General features: G+C 39.4%; 1 protein-coding gene across 1 annotated transcript; it reads left to right on the top strand.

Annotated features, from left to right (window-relative positions):
- The first annotated feature begins 4,303 nt into the window (after positions 1-4,303).
- Positions 4,304-14,677, top strand: LOC137265109 (uncharacterized). Its single transcript, XM_067800417.1, has 3 exons — positions 4,304-4,535; positions 5,126-5,235; positions 14,465-14,677. The coding sequence occupies exons 1-3, from the start codon at positions 4,304-4,306 to the stop codon at positions 14,675-14,677; spliced, it is 555 nt and encodes a 184-aa protein (XP_067656518.1).
- The last annotated feature ends 1,763 nt before the right edge of the window (positions 14,678-16,440 follow it).

Genomic DNA, 16,440 nt, shown 5'->3' with positions numbered 1-16,440 from the left:
TTACATGTTTATGTACGATGTATTTAGCAAAGCCAGAAAAATCCTGACAAACACTGCAGCTTCTCCCCATTTGGTTGGTTTGTGAGAGTGAGGGTACTCCCTACATGGCTCACTTCCATAAGTGAACAGGGTGTCCTCCCATTTTATGTATGTTATGCTCGATAGATACGGAAAATTAATGAGGTGATGTGGGTATGTCATGCCTGGTTGATTTCTCAGGATTAGGTGAATTGGGTATGGGAGAGTCCATATGCTATGATCAGAGGGGATTTAGCAAGTGAAAGAATGACAAAAACACAGTGATAGATTAATGAGTGTCTTTTTTATGCATTATGAAAATGGTAATGGTAAATTATCACAAAATGCCCAATACCTGTCCAGCATGTCATACATGTATGTATCATAAAATGATAATTTATCAACTGAATAATGTCTAAAAATTACTGGCTGTGGTGTATCTTTTATTCTTTCATTCATTCACATATGTACTTCTTTCTTTTATTATTATTTCTTTCATTCATTCATATATACATCTTGCTCATTCATTCATTCATTCATTCATTCATTCATTCACTGTAAGATTTCGACTGATACAGTAAACTGGATGAAGTACTGTTAAACGCAGCCGAAGTTGCGCTGGAAACGAACCAAGTCACTGTGTGCGTTGGAGCATGGCGAGGTGCATGTTAATTAGTACAAATGGTAAAGAAAGCAAGTGTCTGTATATAGGCTCCCTGGTTGTAGATTATTCCTGGTCTGACAAATAGGAGAATACCCCATGAAACCTCGGCCGAAGAAAACCTGGTACGGGCAAACGAGAATTACTAAAAGTGGATCCCACAATATTAAAACGAAACATGTTAAACCGAGTAGGTACACTTAAAACTACTGGGTAGGTTTTGCTCACGATAGAATGTATTCATCACCGGAAATTTTGTCAACATACCGTGTGTCTCCTAGAAAGAAATACAGTTTTGGTGCTTTGTGTTTCCTTTGTGAGGGGTTTTACAAGGTCATTAGCTCAAGACTGGTGATGCGTGACGTCCTGGACAGAAAGTGACAGTATTTTGAGTTCCTTACTTAATTACCCAGTTGGGGATCCTTATTTACTTATTTGTTCTGAAGGAGCCAGACCATGTTTTCTTTATTAAAGTGGTTATTGGCGAATGTGTGTGGGATTGACAAGACATATTTCAATACAGTTTAAAGATCTCACAACGCCAGTTATTAATGTGTCCCAGCATAGTTTTTGTGTCAGTGGAGTAAGGACTTTCACAAATAACTTCAACTTCATTGCTTGCGGACTTGATTGACACATGTCATCAGTTCCTGATTGTGCGGGTCAATGGTCATGCTGTTGATCTCTGGATTATCTCGTCCAAACTTGATTTTCTACAAACCGCCGCCATATTGCTGGAATATTGCTGAGTGCGACATAGAACTAAACTCACTAAATTAAACTGAAATTATTTGTCATTATAATTTCATCTAAATTTTAACCAAATGCTTGCAAAATAAAGAAAACAAGCAAATGAAAATATTTTCGTCCATGGTTAGTCGAATTAAGACTGGAATGACACTTATAAACACACTTTCATTCATTTACAACCTCCAAAACAATACAAAAAACTATGTATTTGGAGTGGAAGTGCAGATTCTTGTAGTTATCGGAATTAAGTCAAAATGAATTAAATTTTGTGCCATGATACTTATAAATATACTCTCATTCATTTACAACCTCCAAACCACAGAAGATGTATTATGAGTAAGAGTAATTATTCTCATATATTTTTTAAAATCCCCCTGAATTTGCAAAATTAAATCAAATCAGTTGAATTCTGTGTCCTGATACTCATAAAGCCACTTTCATTCATTTACATCCTGCAAAACATTGGAAAAGGTGTATTTGGAGTAAAAGGAAATATTCTTGCCCATGGGTGAGATTTTTTTTAAATTGCTCTAAATTAGCAGAATTAAGTCAAAATGAGTTGGATGTCATGTGATGACACTCATAAATATGCTTGCATTCATTTACAAACTGCAAAACATGGAAAAAGATCTATTTTGAGTGAAAAAAATATATTCTCGCCCATGGGCCAAAATGTTTTTCGGCAAGAGTTTTTAAAATCGCTCACAATTAGCGGAATTAAGTCAAATGAGTTGAAATTTCTGTCATGATGCTCATAAATGTACTTTCATTCATTTACATCCTCCAAAACATGTGAATAGATATATTTGGAGGAAAGGGCCATATTCTCGCCCATGGTCCAAAATGCTTTTCACCCATGGGTGAGATTTTTAAAAATCTCTCTAAATTAATGGAATTAAGTCAAAATAATTTGAAATATGTATTATGATACTTGGGAACACACTTTCACCCATTTACAACCTCCGAAACATGAAAAAAGATGTAATTTGAGTAAAGTGAATATTCTCACCCATGGGTCAAATGATATTTTCAAATTGCTCTAAATTAGCAGAATTAAGTCAAAATAAGCTGATTTTCACGACACTAATAATTATACTTTCATTTTCAGACATGGAAAATATATGTATTTTCATCGAAAGTAAATATTCTCGTCCATGGGCCAGTATGTTTTTCACCCATGGGTGAAATTTTTTAAAATCGCTGTGAGTTAGCGGAGTCAAGTCGCACCGAGCTGAAATTTGTGTCATGATACTTATTAACATATTTTCATTCATTTACAACCTCCAAAACATTTATTCTGGACGAAATTAAACACTCTCGCCCATGGGCCACTGTTCGCCCATAGTGAGGCTGTTTCCTTTTAGGTGGTTAGCAAGGTTCCAGTTGTTATTACTACAAGGATCGTGTTCTGATGAGGAAATATAGGTCGGCGGATGTTCCTGCGGAGGATGAATGGAAATTGTACCATCAAATTGTGGTACCAAAATTATTACGAAAATATGTACTTTCATTGACACATGAAAGTCCCTTGGCAGGTCATTTGGGTGTCAACAAAACTTGTGGGAAAATTTTGGCACATTTCTTTTGGCCAAGTTTGAGACAAGATGTGGCCGAATTTTGTAATACCTGTCATGCATGCCAAATTGTGGGAAAACCAAATCAGAAAATTCCTTCTGCTCCCTTGAAACCTAGGAACCTTTAGAGGCACCTTTCAGTAGAGTTTTTTTTTTCATTGTGTTGGTCCACTACCGAAGACTAAGTCTGGTAATCAGTATTTACTCACAATTATGTGTGCTTCTACCAGAGTTCCTGAAGCAATTCCGCTTCGTAGGATTGTTGCTCCTGTGATTGTCAAAGCTTTGATCAAGTTTTTCACCTTAGTTGGTTTGCCAGATGTTGTTCAGTCTGATCAGGGCTCAAATTTTATGTCTAAAGTGTTTCAACAAGCTATGTACCAGTAGGTATTAAGCAAGTTAAGTCTAGTGCTTATCATCCAGAGTCACAGGGAGCTCTAGAGATATTTCATCAAACTTTGAAAAATATGATCAAGACTTATTGTTTTGAGACAAAGAAAGATTGGGATGAGGGTGTGCATTTGTTGTTGTTTGCTGTCAGAGAGTCAGTTCAGGAAAGTTTAGAGTTTAGCCCCTTTTAGCTTGTGTTTGGTCACACTGTGCGTGGGCCACTAAAACACTTAAAAGAACAATGGCTCAATGACAAACCTGAGATCAATCTCTTAGACTATGTGTCTACATTTAGGGACAGACTATTAAAAGCAAGTGAGTTGGCCAGAAGAAACTTGAAAGTTTCACAAGTTAAAATGAAGCTAAACTATGACAAAAAGTCAAAACAGAGAAATTTCACTTGTGGTGAGAAAGTGTTAGTTTTGCTTCCCATTGCTGGTCAGCCACTGAGAGCAAGATATCAAGGTCCATATGTTGTTGAAAAAAAGGTTAGCGACACAGACTATGTCGTCTTGACGCCTGGTCATTGTAAACAAAAGAGATTGTGTCATATGAACATGATTAAGAAATATGACAGGTTTGAAACCAAACATGTCAATTTTATTGCCACACTCTCCCCAGGTATTGTACTAAAGACAACTGTGAAAATGTTGACAACATTGATGATTGTGTTAGCAATGTGAAGTTTGATGATCTTAGTGATAATGTTTCACCAAAGTTTAGAAATTCTGATGTGTTAGCTCACCTTGATGAGAAACTATCACATTTATCTCCTCAGCAGAAAGTTCAGATGTCAGATTTGATTTATGAGTTCTCTTACTTATTTCCTGATGTGCCTAGTCGAACTGATGTTGTTAGCCATGATATAGATGTAGGTGATGCTGTGCCTGTAAAACAACACCCTTATCGGATGAATCCAGTGAAGTGTGAAATTCTACGGAAAGAGGTGAAATATATGCTGGACAATGACATTATTGAACCCAGTCTGTGGAGTTCACCATGCGTTCTTGTGCCGGAGAGTGGAGGTGGTTGGCGCTGCTGTGCTGACATGAAAGCTGTCAATGCGTTCTCGCGAACTGACTCATATCCTATTCCGAGAGTGGATGATTGCATTGATCGCATTGGTCAAGCCAAGTATATAAGTAAGTTTGACTTACTAAAGGGCTTCTGGCAGATTCCACTTACAGACCGTGCAAAGAAAATATTGGCATTCACTACACCAGATGGACTGTATCAATACAAAGTGATGCCGTTTGGTCTGAAGAACGCCCCAGCGACGTTCCAGAGACTTGTCAACAATGTCACCTCAGGCTTAGATCGTATCGAGGCTTACATGGATGACGTCGTCGATTAAGACATGGAGTGTGATGACCATCTTAAAGGACTCGTGCTTTCTTCGAAAGACTGTCTGAGGCAAAGTTAACTGTGAATCTCGCCAAGTGTGAATTCGGGAAGAGACAAGTGGAATTTTTAGGGCATGTTGTAGGGCACGGCCAGGTACAACCAGTTCATTCTAAAGTGGAGGCAATTGTACATTTTCCAGTACCTCAATATTTGAGAGAACTCATGAGATTCTTGGGTATGGCTGGCTATTGCAGAAAGTTTTGTCAAAACTTCTCAGATGTTGTATTTCCACTTACTAACCTTTTGGAGAAAATGGTAAAATTTCAGTGGGATAGCAGTTGTCAGACTGCATTTGAGAAAGTCAAAGCCATACTCATGAATTCTCCAGAGTTGCAGGCACCAAATTTTGAGAAAGCTTTCAAGTTGCAAATTGATGCAAGTGATGCTGGAGCAGGTGCTGTCCTTATTCAAGAGGATGATTCAGGGATTGAACATCCAGTTTGTTGTTTTTCAAAGAAATTTGACAAGCACCAAAGAAATTATTCTACCATTGAGAAAGAGACATTAGGTCTTTTGTCAGCTTTACAGCATTTTGAAGTGTACCTTGGTACCACCACTTTGCCAATTGAAGTTTTTACTGATCACAATCCCTTGACTTTTCTTCACAAAATGAAGAACAAGAATCAGAGACTTATGAGGTGGAGTTTGACTTTGCAAGGGTTTAATCTTGTGATCAAACACATTAAAGGCAAAGATAATGTTTGTGCTGATGCACTTTCCAGGGTATAAATGTATGATGACTTGATGATGCTGTATGTATATAACTGCATTTTGTCATTGTAATTTTGCAAGAAGTTTGCATATTACTCATATTATTACATGTCATGTTATTATGTTATTATTGCAATGACTGTAACAGAAAGTTTCTGCGAAACTTTCGTTTCCTCAAGGGGGAGAGTGTTACGAGTGTGTATTTTCTGTATATTTTTGTTATTAATTCAGTAATAATTATTATTGGGTCACAATGTTTAGTGTTTTTGAATATTAATTATGATGGCTCACATTTGGTTTTAATAGCTGGTGAATTAGCATTCTGGTTTTCCAGAATTTATCTGCTCCTAGTTTTCGATGTGTCTACTTCCGGGATGCTGTTTCGAGACCATTGTACAGTGTTGACGTTCGTTGCCCGAACTTTCGGGAAATGACTTTGTAAACATATATAAAGGCTGGTTGCCGGGGACACTCACACTCATTTACATCTCTGCCAGGCTTGATCATCAAAATCCTGTCAACGCTTGAATCTACATCATTTGCTGTCGCACCAACCGCTGTGTTTACATTTTGCCATAGTTGTTCCCTGTCTTCCCTGTCACAAGACTTTGGTGAGTTTGATATATTGTATTTTTGTGACTCACTGACTTAGATTTTGCCTCTCTTGAATTGTACCTGAAATCTGCATTGTTATATTGACTTGTGACTTTGTGTACCTTGCTCTCGTGGTATAATAATAACAGAATTTGAAGGTAAACAACTTGTCTTTGTTCTGTTTTGCTGGTTTACAAGGGGATTTCTTAAAGGTCACATGCAACCAAAAAATCAAACATAATTACAACACAATTATCGCTTTTTCATGACATCTAATATACATTGCTGCTTGTTAAAAAACATATAAACAAAATTGTAAGCGTACAATCGCGATTCAAAAGTGCAATATTTTGTACTTGGGCTTACTTCCCTCGAAACGAAGCCCTCGGGAGACCGAACCCAGTGACAGCGGGTGGATGTGCACTCAAGGGTAACGACGACTTCCGATTGGCTGGTTCATTTGCTGACACGCTGAGGGCTCATTGAGTGTACAGAAAGATGATCTGTTTGATGGGCCTTTTATAAGTATGGCTAGTCACAAGAAAGTAAGATTCTTTATGGATAACAACTTCTTTTATTGTACTTGATGCATCATTTCAGTATGGATTCATAAACCGTTGTCAAACAAAATCATTTACACTAGAAGAAGTTGTTATCCCTAGAGGATGTATATAGAGATGTTGGGTTTTGTAAATACACGTTCTCTGAATTTGAGTTCGATCAAACCAAAAATCATCTCAGCAGACATGGTGAACTACTGCGTGACTGGAAAGTGTCATTCGTCCAAGTACAAAGCAGGACTTGAAAGAGTTTGCACCAGTTTCCGTCAAATCCAGTCATCCGAAAAATGGCTATAGTTTGTTTGAAACCCACAGACATAAAAACGTCATGTATACAAGTATCACACATGCCTAATTACATAATGTGGCAGAGACTGGACTCGGGTGCACGAGTCATAAATCAATTTATTTTGTTTATGGTGTATAGCCTGATAGGTGTTACGTTCAAATTGCATGTGGTCAATGATTGAAGCTGTGTATTGTATATTGTCTTTAGCAGACAGGCAGGCAGACACACAGGTGTCAATAAACCAGACATTGAGCTTACTCTGTGACTGCTTACTACAATCAACAAGCTTGTTTATGTAATGAGTTGATTATTTACTTGTTTGTGTACACAACAAAGATTAGACTACTGCTCACGACCTCATACTCCGAGCATGCATACTGTTTCAAGGTCCGCGAACCTATTCACTGCGTATGCCTTAGGGGCGCAGCGCAGCACAGCTGTTGAAACCAGCTTAGTAAATCGGTTGAACTCAGATTTCGCGGGCTTTTTTTCATCGCGTTTTTTTCAACTCTATAGACTAAATTGGCACTTTTCATGATTTGTTTCGGTAAGTGCATACCAAAAGGTATCAAAATCTGCAAAGTTGTGTTTTACGTTGCATGTGACCTTTAAATAGTTTGTCACGGTAAACGTAACAATTGCCAAAACGATATCCTCTGGAAGATATCACGTGGTCTCATGTTTGGATGATAAGTGGTTATATTGTCTTAGTGCTAGTCACACATGGAAATCACCATGAAAAGTAAGACATCGCATCTGCCACTTCTAACACGTTGGTTACAAAGTATCATAATTCAACTGGTTGGTGTCAATAACCGGGCACGTATAAATATATTACGCTGACTCTGTCTTTGAGATTTTCCTCCGACGTTATGGGGTAAGTATAAATATCTTAAATTGAGGCTGTATTCCCGACTGTCAGTAGGCAGGTATAAATATCTTAAATTGAGGCTATATTCCCGACTGTCAGTAGGCAGGTATAAATATCTTGAATTGAGGCTATATTCCCGACTGTCAGTAGGCAGGTATAAATATCTTAAATTGAGGCTATATTCCCGACTGTCAGTTGACAGGTATAAATATCTTAAATTGAGGCTATATTCCCGACTGTCAGTAGGCAGGTATAAATATCTTAAATTGAGGCTATATTCCGGACTGTCAGTAGGCAAGTATAAATATCTTAAATTGGGGCTATATTCCCGACTCTCAGTAGGCAGGTATAAATATCTTAAATTGAGGCTATATTCCGGACTGTCAGTAGGCAGGTATAAATATCTTAAATTGAGGCTACATTCCCAACTGTCAGTAGGCAGGTATAAATATCTTAAATTGGGGCTATATTCCCGACTCTCAGTAGGCAGGTATAAATATCTTAAATTGAGGCTATATTCCGGACTGTCAGTAGGAAAGTATAAATAACTTAAATTGAGGCTATATTCCCGACTGTCAGTAGGCAGGTATAAATATCTTAAATTGAGGCTATATTCCCGACTGTTAGTAGGCAGGTATAAATATCTTAAATTGAGGCTATATTCCCGACTGTCAGTAGGCAAGTATAAATAACTTAAATTGAGGCTATATTCCCGACTGTCAGTTGGCAGGTATAAATATCTTAAATTGAGGCTACATTCCCAACTGTCAGTAGGCAGGTATAAATATCTTAAATTGAGGCTATATTCCCGACTGTCAGTAGGCAGGTATAAATATCTTAAATTGAGGCTACATTCCCAACTGTCAGTAGGCAGGTATACATATCATAAATTGAGGCTACATTCCCAACTGTCAGTAGGCAGGTATACATATCTTAAATTGAGGCTACATTCCCAACTGTCAGTAGGCAGGTATAAATATCTCAAATTGAGGCTATATTCCCGACTGTCAGTAGGCAGGTATAAATATCTTAAACTGACGCTATCTGGGGGCTTTCCTCCAACTTCACGGGGTAGGTATAAATATCTTAAACTCACTCCATCTGGGAGTTTTTCCACCGACTTAACTGTGCAGATATAAATATCTTAAGCTGACTCCATCTGGGAGCGTTCGTTCCTTGCTCTGAGTGCAGATCACTCAGAAGTCACAGCCTTCAATACAATGGCACCGGGTTGTTTGTTGCTAAATAACTTAGTCACTTCGATGTTTATCACTGACACGACTCCATTCACCATTCTGTCGATCCTACATCATCACGTACCTTCTGTGCATGGAGACTGTGGTCCCAAACAAGCGTTCGGCTAATGTTCGGTTGAATCCAGACTAACATATTATTATGGGATAGGATACTTATTTACCGTACATAGCCATGCAACTATTGCTTGCTCAAGGCGCTGGTATTTGTTTCGCTCTATCTTAAGATGTCCGTCTCAGTGTCACAAGGCGCACCGAGTTTATTGTGGCTCCCTCATCCTAACGAGGTTGTGTACTGTACACTAGGGGTTGTGATAACATGGAAAGAGTCAGCACGCAAAGTTGACTCCAAGGTTTAAATACCCGGCCACGGGTGGGCCCGATCCCGACATATAAACCTTGCTGGATCACTAGCCTGACGCTTCAGCCAGCTCGCCCTGCGCCTCTGTAATGAATAGGGGGGTAACGATGAATCGAACTATGGACTGATCGCGATTGTGAGTCCCTGAGAGTACTTTATCGATACTTTATCGATAGGTGTATGGAATGACATCGATAGTTGCATATACCATCGATACTGTCGCTTTTATTTGCTTTCTGAAAAAAAACCGGTAACTTGAAAATATGTTCTGTCCTACAGTCCTACCCCCGACTGAGATTAATATCTACTTGCTGTAAGCTAATTTAAAAGCATTTTGCAGTGACATAAGGGGATGTAGAGTTAATACTGTTAAGTAGGAGCTCAGTCTTTCTTGTCACCCACGTCCCCATACCCTGTTTGTTGTCAGTAACATTGACATGCTGTGAGTAGCCCCAGGGCGACAAGATGCTCTGGAGCGTGGAAGGTCTCATACTGATTTTGTGGCTGGCACTTGTACTGCTGCTGAGAGATTCTGCACGATAGGCCCTGTAGTGTTTTTATAACAAGGACAAAGTTTGTATCCCACTGTGTTCACTTTCCTAACAGCTGAACGCTAGCGATAAAAAGGCTGCATTTCTATGCAGAACTATTGTTGCGATCCATTACGGGTCAACGTCATGAGTCACAAGACACAAACAGTGCATAAATTGTATGTCTGATGTTTTCGAGGTACATAGCCTAACTCACATGATAAATGACAAAATGTTGAGAGGTAGGTCAAGGCCGCTGAATATATAAAAGGAATGTGCAGTTATGTTTGCATTAAGTGTCATGTTAACCTAGCCGTCTTAAATAGACTGCATTCTTACCGAAACTATTGAGGCGATCCATCAGCGTCCAGTCTCATGAACAAGAAAAGCGACACAAACATTACATTGTTCCTAACGTCTGTTTCTTCTGTTCGCTGTTCGCTGTTCGCTGTGACTGTCTAGGAGTGGGTGAGTGAGTGAGTGAGTGAGTGAGTTTACATTAAATGTCACATCGTCAGTATTTCATCTATATCGTGCTGAAAGTTGTACATTTGTAAATGAATGAAAATGCAAATTTAGAGAATATGCTTAAATATACTTATCTGTCTGTAAAGGGGTGAAAGGAACTAGATTATGTCATATAAAGTTTAAACTACCAATTAAATCTAAAGTATTTTAACTATAAATACACTAGATTGCCAACAACTGAAGATACATCACCATTCTGAGGATCACGGAGATTTACAGTACAGTTGCTACCTGTATGGACCCTCCCTGGGTTTGCACCACCCTTTCAGATGTAAGCAATTTGGGCAAACTGGCCATACAATAAAATGACGTATATACTTTAAGTAGTAAGTTTAAATTTACTTTGAATGTTTTGAGATTTTGGGACTCTGAGGAGGACAATATTTTTACAGTAATTTAATCCCCTTTACGGTTACAGTCCCGAACAATCCCAATTGATAATCTAAGCTACTAATTATAAACTATTTATCTATTACAAACATATCAGAATTTCTGCAACAATAATATTTCTTTTTTAATATTTTAATATTTTTTTCTTTTCTTTCATCACAAGGGATACAAAACGGAGGATCCTCACATTTTAATGTAAATTCATACGTATATCGCGTATGCGACAAGGCAACACAGCCGCATAATGACCACCTGAAATCTGAACTTGTAAATCTGAATCTAATCTGAACAATATATAAAGCATGAAGAATTTCAAAATGTAATAAACATTACAAGGTTGAAAGCTATTGCTCGTAAAATATTTCCTTGCGTCAACAATGAAAATATCTCCATAACCCACAATGAAAGACAATTAACTTTAATAATCAAAGCAAACAAAAATAATCTCTGGTCACAAATACGTTCACAGCTGGTAGAATGAACATGAAATTATAGAACTCGACAGCTATCAAAATTTTGAAAATCCGCAATAATCCTCAACCTGCCCCTGAAAATTATCTAAACGTTACCGAATCTGTCATCAGATGCCTTGATACAAAACGCGAACAAAATTAGTTCGGGGGATGTCGCTAGAACACTTACTGTAATCTTGAAAATCATCCCAAGATCACTGAGTTCGCTTGGCGTTAATGACGATACTCCCAACACATTTTCCAAATTTACTTTTAAGCAAAGCATATAAATTGTTTCTTGTGTTTTCGCTCTTTCGCTTTTTCAATACAATTTTCGCTGTTAACTCAAAATGTGCACGGTTCCCCTTTCAAATGGTGTAGTTTGAATCCCGCCGATACACCTTTATATAACATTGGATCAAAATCTATTAATTCCTTCCTGAGTTATTGCGCTACCAATCGTGATGTTGTCAATATACTTAGATTTTTGCTTTCGCCTTGCAAATTATCTCAAGATCACTAAATGCAACTGTAGTCAAACTTGAACAAAATCCTTCATTTCAGTTTTCGGCCCTAACCAGTTATCTAATATATGAAATGCAACCAAAGACAAAGACCCGTACTTAAGAATGATTCACACTGTTATTCCAATATACATAACTATTTACAATGTATTACATTTTACCACAACTGAGATTATTACAAATTACGCCACTTTTTATTCCAATTTGCGTATTAAAATGTACGTCATTCACAGAAAAAGAAGTACACATTTACCTGCTTGTAAATCTTGTGTAAAGACGATGTTTACAATACATTTACAGTTTTGGAAAGATGATGTTCACAAGACATGTACAATTTGTAAAAATATTGTTTAAAAGACATTCACAATTTTATGAATATATACAAGGTGCGATAACTGGGCACTGATGGTAAAACGGTTCGCGAGGACTCAAATTGCCCTTAATAAATAACAAAAGCTAATTAGAGTGTGCACCCACGACATAATTAATGAAGTAATTGGGGCATGAAACAACAAAAAAAAAACACCACTCAAATCGATCATCAGGCTCTAAACGTAAGCCAAACCCTAAAGTGACGAAATTGGCCAAAACGTGCTCAAATAAGTGCCCAGCATGAGGGATTTTTGCACGTACCACCTCCGCACACAGGCCCCGCACACGCAAAAACAAAAACTGCACCCAAATCTACCATCAGGTTGGAAATAAACACGCACAAACGAAAACTGCACCCAAATCTACCATCAGGGTGGCAATGAACAGTTAGCAAAACCCCGCCAAACCCAGCCATGCATTTTGCAAATCACGTTCGTGCCAAGTCAAGTTTTGCACGTGTAGTCGATCACCTAAGCTTAGCATCGAAGTTTTCTTCATTTGCACCTTTTTGCATTGGCCTCATGAATTGAAAAAACATTTTAAACCACAGTTCTAACAGTACTTTAAATGCCACAATCGTCAAATATGCAACCTGAACGTGCCGTTGACGTGTTGCAAGCGGGAAGATCAGTTATTGACGTCGCACGAGCAATGGGATGCAGCCGTCGTACTGTGTATGACTTGCGAGGTCGTCTACAACAAACTGGCACCACTTCTGATCACTCAAGGTCGGGTCATCCAAATGTGACGTCACGAGCAGAAGGCCGTCAAATTGTCCCATGTCACCAACGTGACAGATTTCTGCCGGCTATATGAACCAGGGCTCAGATGTTTAGAGGTCGACTGTCCTCACAGACCATTCGAAATCGGTTGCGGGGTGCCAGTCTCCATTCTCGACGTCCATATCGTGGGCCAATATTGACCCCGTTTCGTCAACGTCAACGTCTGCTGTGGGCCCAACGTCACCTTCGATGGACCCAGAGAGACTGGAATCGAGTCGTCTTTAGCGATGAATCCAGGTTTACCCTCAGATTCGAGGACTGCACTCTGGAGACGATGTCGTGAACGGTATGCCCAGTGTTGTGTACAGGAAGTCGACAGATTCGGGGCTGAAGTTGCATGGTGGGGTGCTTTCTGTGAGAAAAACCGTTCCCGACTTCTGGTCATCCGTGGAAAGCTCACAGCTGCTGCTTTCCGCGACCATGTGCTCACCACTGAATTCGTTCCTTTCACGGCAGCTCATGGCCCAGGTCTACAGTTCCAGCATGATAATGCTCGGTCGCATACCGCGATGTTGACACGAAATTTCCTTCAAAACGCTGGTATCAACGTCATGGACTGGTCATCGAGGTTCCAAAGTTTGGGATGCTCTTGGGAGAAGGCTTCGTGATCTTAGGAACCAACCTCAGAATTTGCAGGAACTTGGCGATGCCTTGCAAGGATGCAGAATCCCCAACTACGTGTTCACAAGCATAAAGCAGTCGATGAGACGGTGTTTGGCAGTGGTGAATGCGCGGAGCGACCTTACACCATATTCAGTAGAGAAATTTCGAATTTTTATTCTTGTGACTTGGCATTCTGTATACCCATGTTTTGAAACGGCGGTGTAGCCTAATGGAACTGATTGTGGCACTGTCAGTGTATCGACTACATCACACAGATCTCAGCAATGAAATAATAACAATTTAACCATCTTGCCATCTCTTGTTCTTTTATAAATTTAGTACCCTGAAGGAAGGATGTGAAGTTTCTTTTTTGACAACACTCTGCACAAAAGGACGTATACAGTCAACTGTTTACACACAGAAACATATATAGCATTATCGACCTCATAGTGTATACAGTCATAGAATTTGTGGCCAAAATGTTCGACATTGTCTTTAATAAATTGTATAAATTCACCCTTTCTCTCGTCGTCCCATCGCCCTGACCCGATGTTGTGAGTATTCGCTCGTGCTTGCTCGTGAACTATGTTGTCACGTGATGTGTCATGTGATGCTGCTATGCAAACTGTGACGGGCAAATGATCAGAGTCAGATCTCTATAAAATGTCGAAGTTTTCAAAGAAGTTATAGACACAAGTTGCCACAATGCAATAGTCAACAACACTGCTGCCTTGGTGACCAATAAATGTAAAGTCTACACTAACACCATTTAGGAAATGTGGCGAGGTGGGTTAAAGAATCGTGGCAGGAAATACCAACAGCCATGATTGTAAATTCCTTTTTGAAGCGTGGAATCTCAAATAAGCCGGACGGATCAGAGGATGATGCATTATTTGACGAGTTTCTGACGCCCGAACAGAGAAAGGTAGATGAAGATGTGCTTGTATGTGACAGTCTGCAGGACTATTACGATGACTGGACAAATGAGTCAGCATGGAAAGAACTGGCTGGCGAGGACAGCGAAACCGAATTCGAGGGTTTCACAGCCGATGATTTGTGAATATTGTGGACTTATGTGAATTGATACATGGACACAACGGCTGAAAATGTATATAATTGTGTGTAATTGCAATACATATTATTTATTTATGTAAACATGCTTCACTAAATGAGACAGAAATAATACGTTTAGAATCCAAAAATGACTTCAGTGTTTATTTCCTGTGGGTACTTTTAGTCTTGGGTTCACATTTCTATACTCACCGATTTGACAAAATGGCGTCCTGTCGTAAATGCCTGCAGCGATCGTAGGGATATAAAAGGAAAACAAACAGGTTTTCAGAATATACTGGTAATCTTTATTGTGTATGGCAGTACTTGGTCTCTGTTGATGCAAGCAGTGATCGTTGGGATCGTTGACATACAAAGTAAAACAAACAAAGGTTTCCAATCTTTATTCACATCAAACATACTGGTTACGTCCAAGATGTCTCTGGTCGTGGTCTCTGGCCATAGTGGGGGCTCGGCTTATGTATGAGAGATACAATCTTGGCATTGATTTTGAGGGTCAAGTTGGGGGGTCGGCTTATCCACGGGGTCGGCTTATATGCGGTAATATACGGTACATTGAAATTGCGACACATTTCTAACAATTTAGCTTCCTCTAAGTTTACTATCTTATAATTTAGAATTTCTTGGGATGTTAAAAGCATCATTTGCATAGTCGATATCATGAATGGGTATACAGACTTTCGAGTCGTGCTCAATTGTTTGTCACCAACTCGTGCATTAAAATCACCAAAAAGTACAATAGCTGTGTCGGGGTGTTCTCGTAATAGCACATACACTCTGTTCTCCAGGAGACCTATTTTAGTAAGGTGTGACTGTACAGAAATATCAGTATCTGTTACATACACAAATCCAAATATTGAAGGTTCGTTGGTTTGTGAATACATGTCGCTCGTGAAGAAGATGCAGTCCGTCTAGTCGTCGTGCATACGAAAGAAGCGTGTAGCGATGGACTGTCTAATATACAGTGCCAGTCCCCTACTGTGTCGCCCCACCCTCTGCCTGCGCTTACACACTGGAAAGAGGTGAATTCGAAGCCTGGAAACAGATCCATGAAATCTGCTGTATTTCTGGCCCACGTTTCTATGAATGCAATGCGGTCATGTGATAGAACTGGTAACAAATTAGTATCATCACTGTTGATATCGTTAAAATTGCTATCATTAGCTTGATCATGAGTTAGACATGTGGCATGGGTTTGGGCGCTACTTAACTTAGATTTATGATGCTCTAATAGTTGGTCTCCGCCAGGACCCTAGCTCCGGGGGCCGTCTGTGGACTCCTGTCGTCTGTTTGAGCGGTCACGTGACTGGTTAGGCGTTGTAGACGGGGGTGGTGATCTGTTCGCTGTAGCGTCGTTTCCCTATTTCCATCAGTTGATCTTTATCCAAGTCATACGTGTATATGACATTGTTCACAATGAGCTTGTCATAGGAAAGATAGCAATCATCACCTTTCTCCCTGAATGTTTTGATAAACCTACCTAGCTGCCTCCTCACATCTCTAACAGCCTGGGTATAAACTGGGATCACTCGGATGTCGCTACCCCTGAGTTTGTCTCTAGCTGCCTGTCTCACCACCTCTCTGTCTTTAAAGGACGAAAACCTAAAAAGAATGTGTCAGGGCTTCGTTTCGTTTGGTGGCTATGGGCTCTTTCTATCGATATTTTGTCTACAGGTGTCTCGTCCAACTGGAGTTGTTGTGTCAGGCAGTCTCTCACCTTTTCTTCTGACACATCCCACTTTTCATTACACC

Source organism: Haliotis asinina, chromosome 15 (genome assembly GCF_037392515.1).
Source record: "Haliotis asinina isolate JCU_RB_2024 chromosome 15, JCU_Hal_asi_v2, whole genome shotgun sequence".
Classification (NCBI taxonomy): domain Eukaryota; kingdom Metazoa; phylum Mollusca; class Gastropoda; order Lepetellida; family Haliotidae; genus Haliotis; species Haliotis asinina.
The sequence above is the reverse complement of the archived record's forward strand: the minus strand, read 5'-3'. Positions and strand labels throughout refer to the sequence as shown.

Coding starts and splice junctions, on each gene's coding strand:
- LOC137265109 (XM_067800417.1), top strand. CDS start 4,304: ATGAATCCAGTGAAGTGTGAAATTCTACGGAAAGAGGTGAAATATATG. Junction 4,536..5,125: donor TGGTCAAGCCAAGTATATAA/GTAAGTTTGACT, acceptor TGAATTCTCCAG/AGTTGCAGGCACCAAATTTT. Junction 5,236..14,464: donor ATTCAGGGATTGAACATCCA/GTTTGTTGTTTT, acceptor TCCTTTTTGAAG/CGTGGAATCTCAAATAAGCC.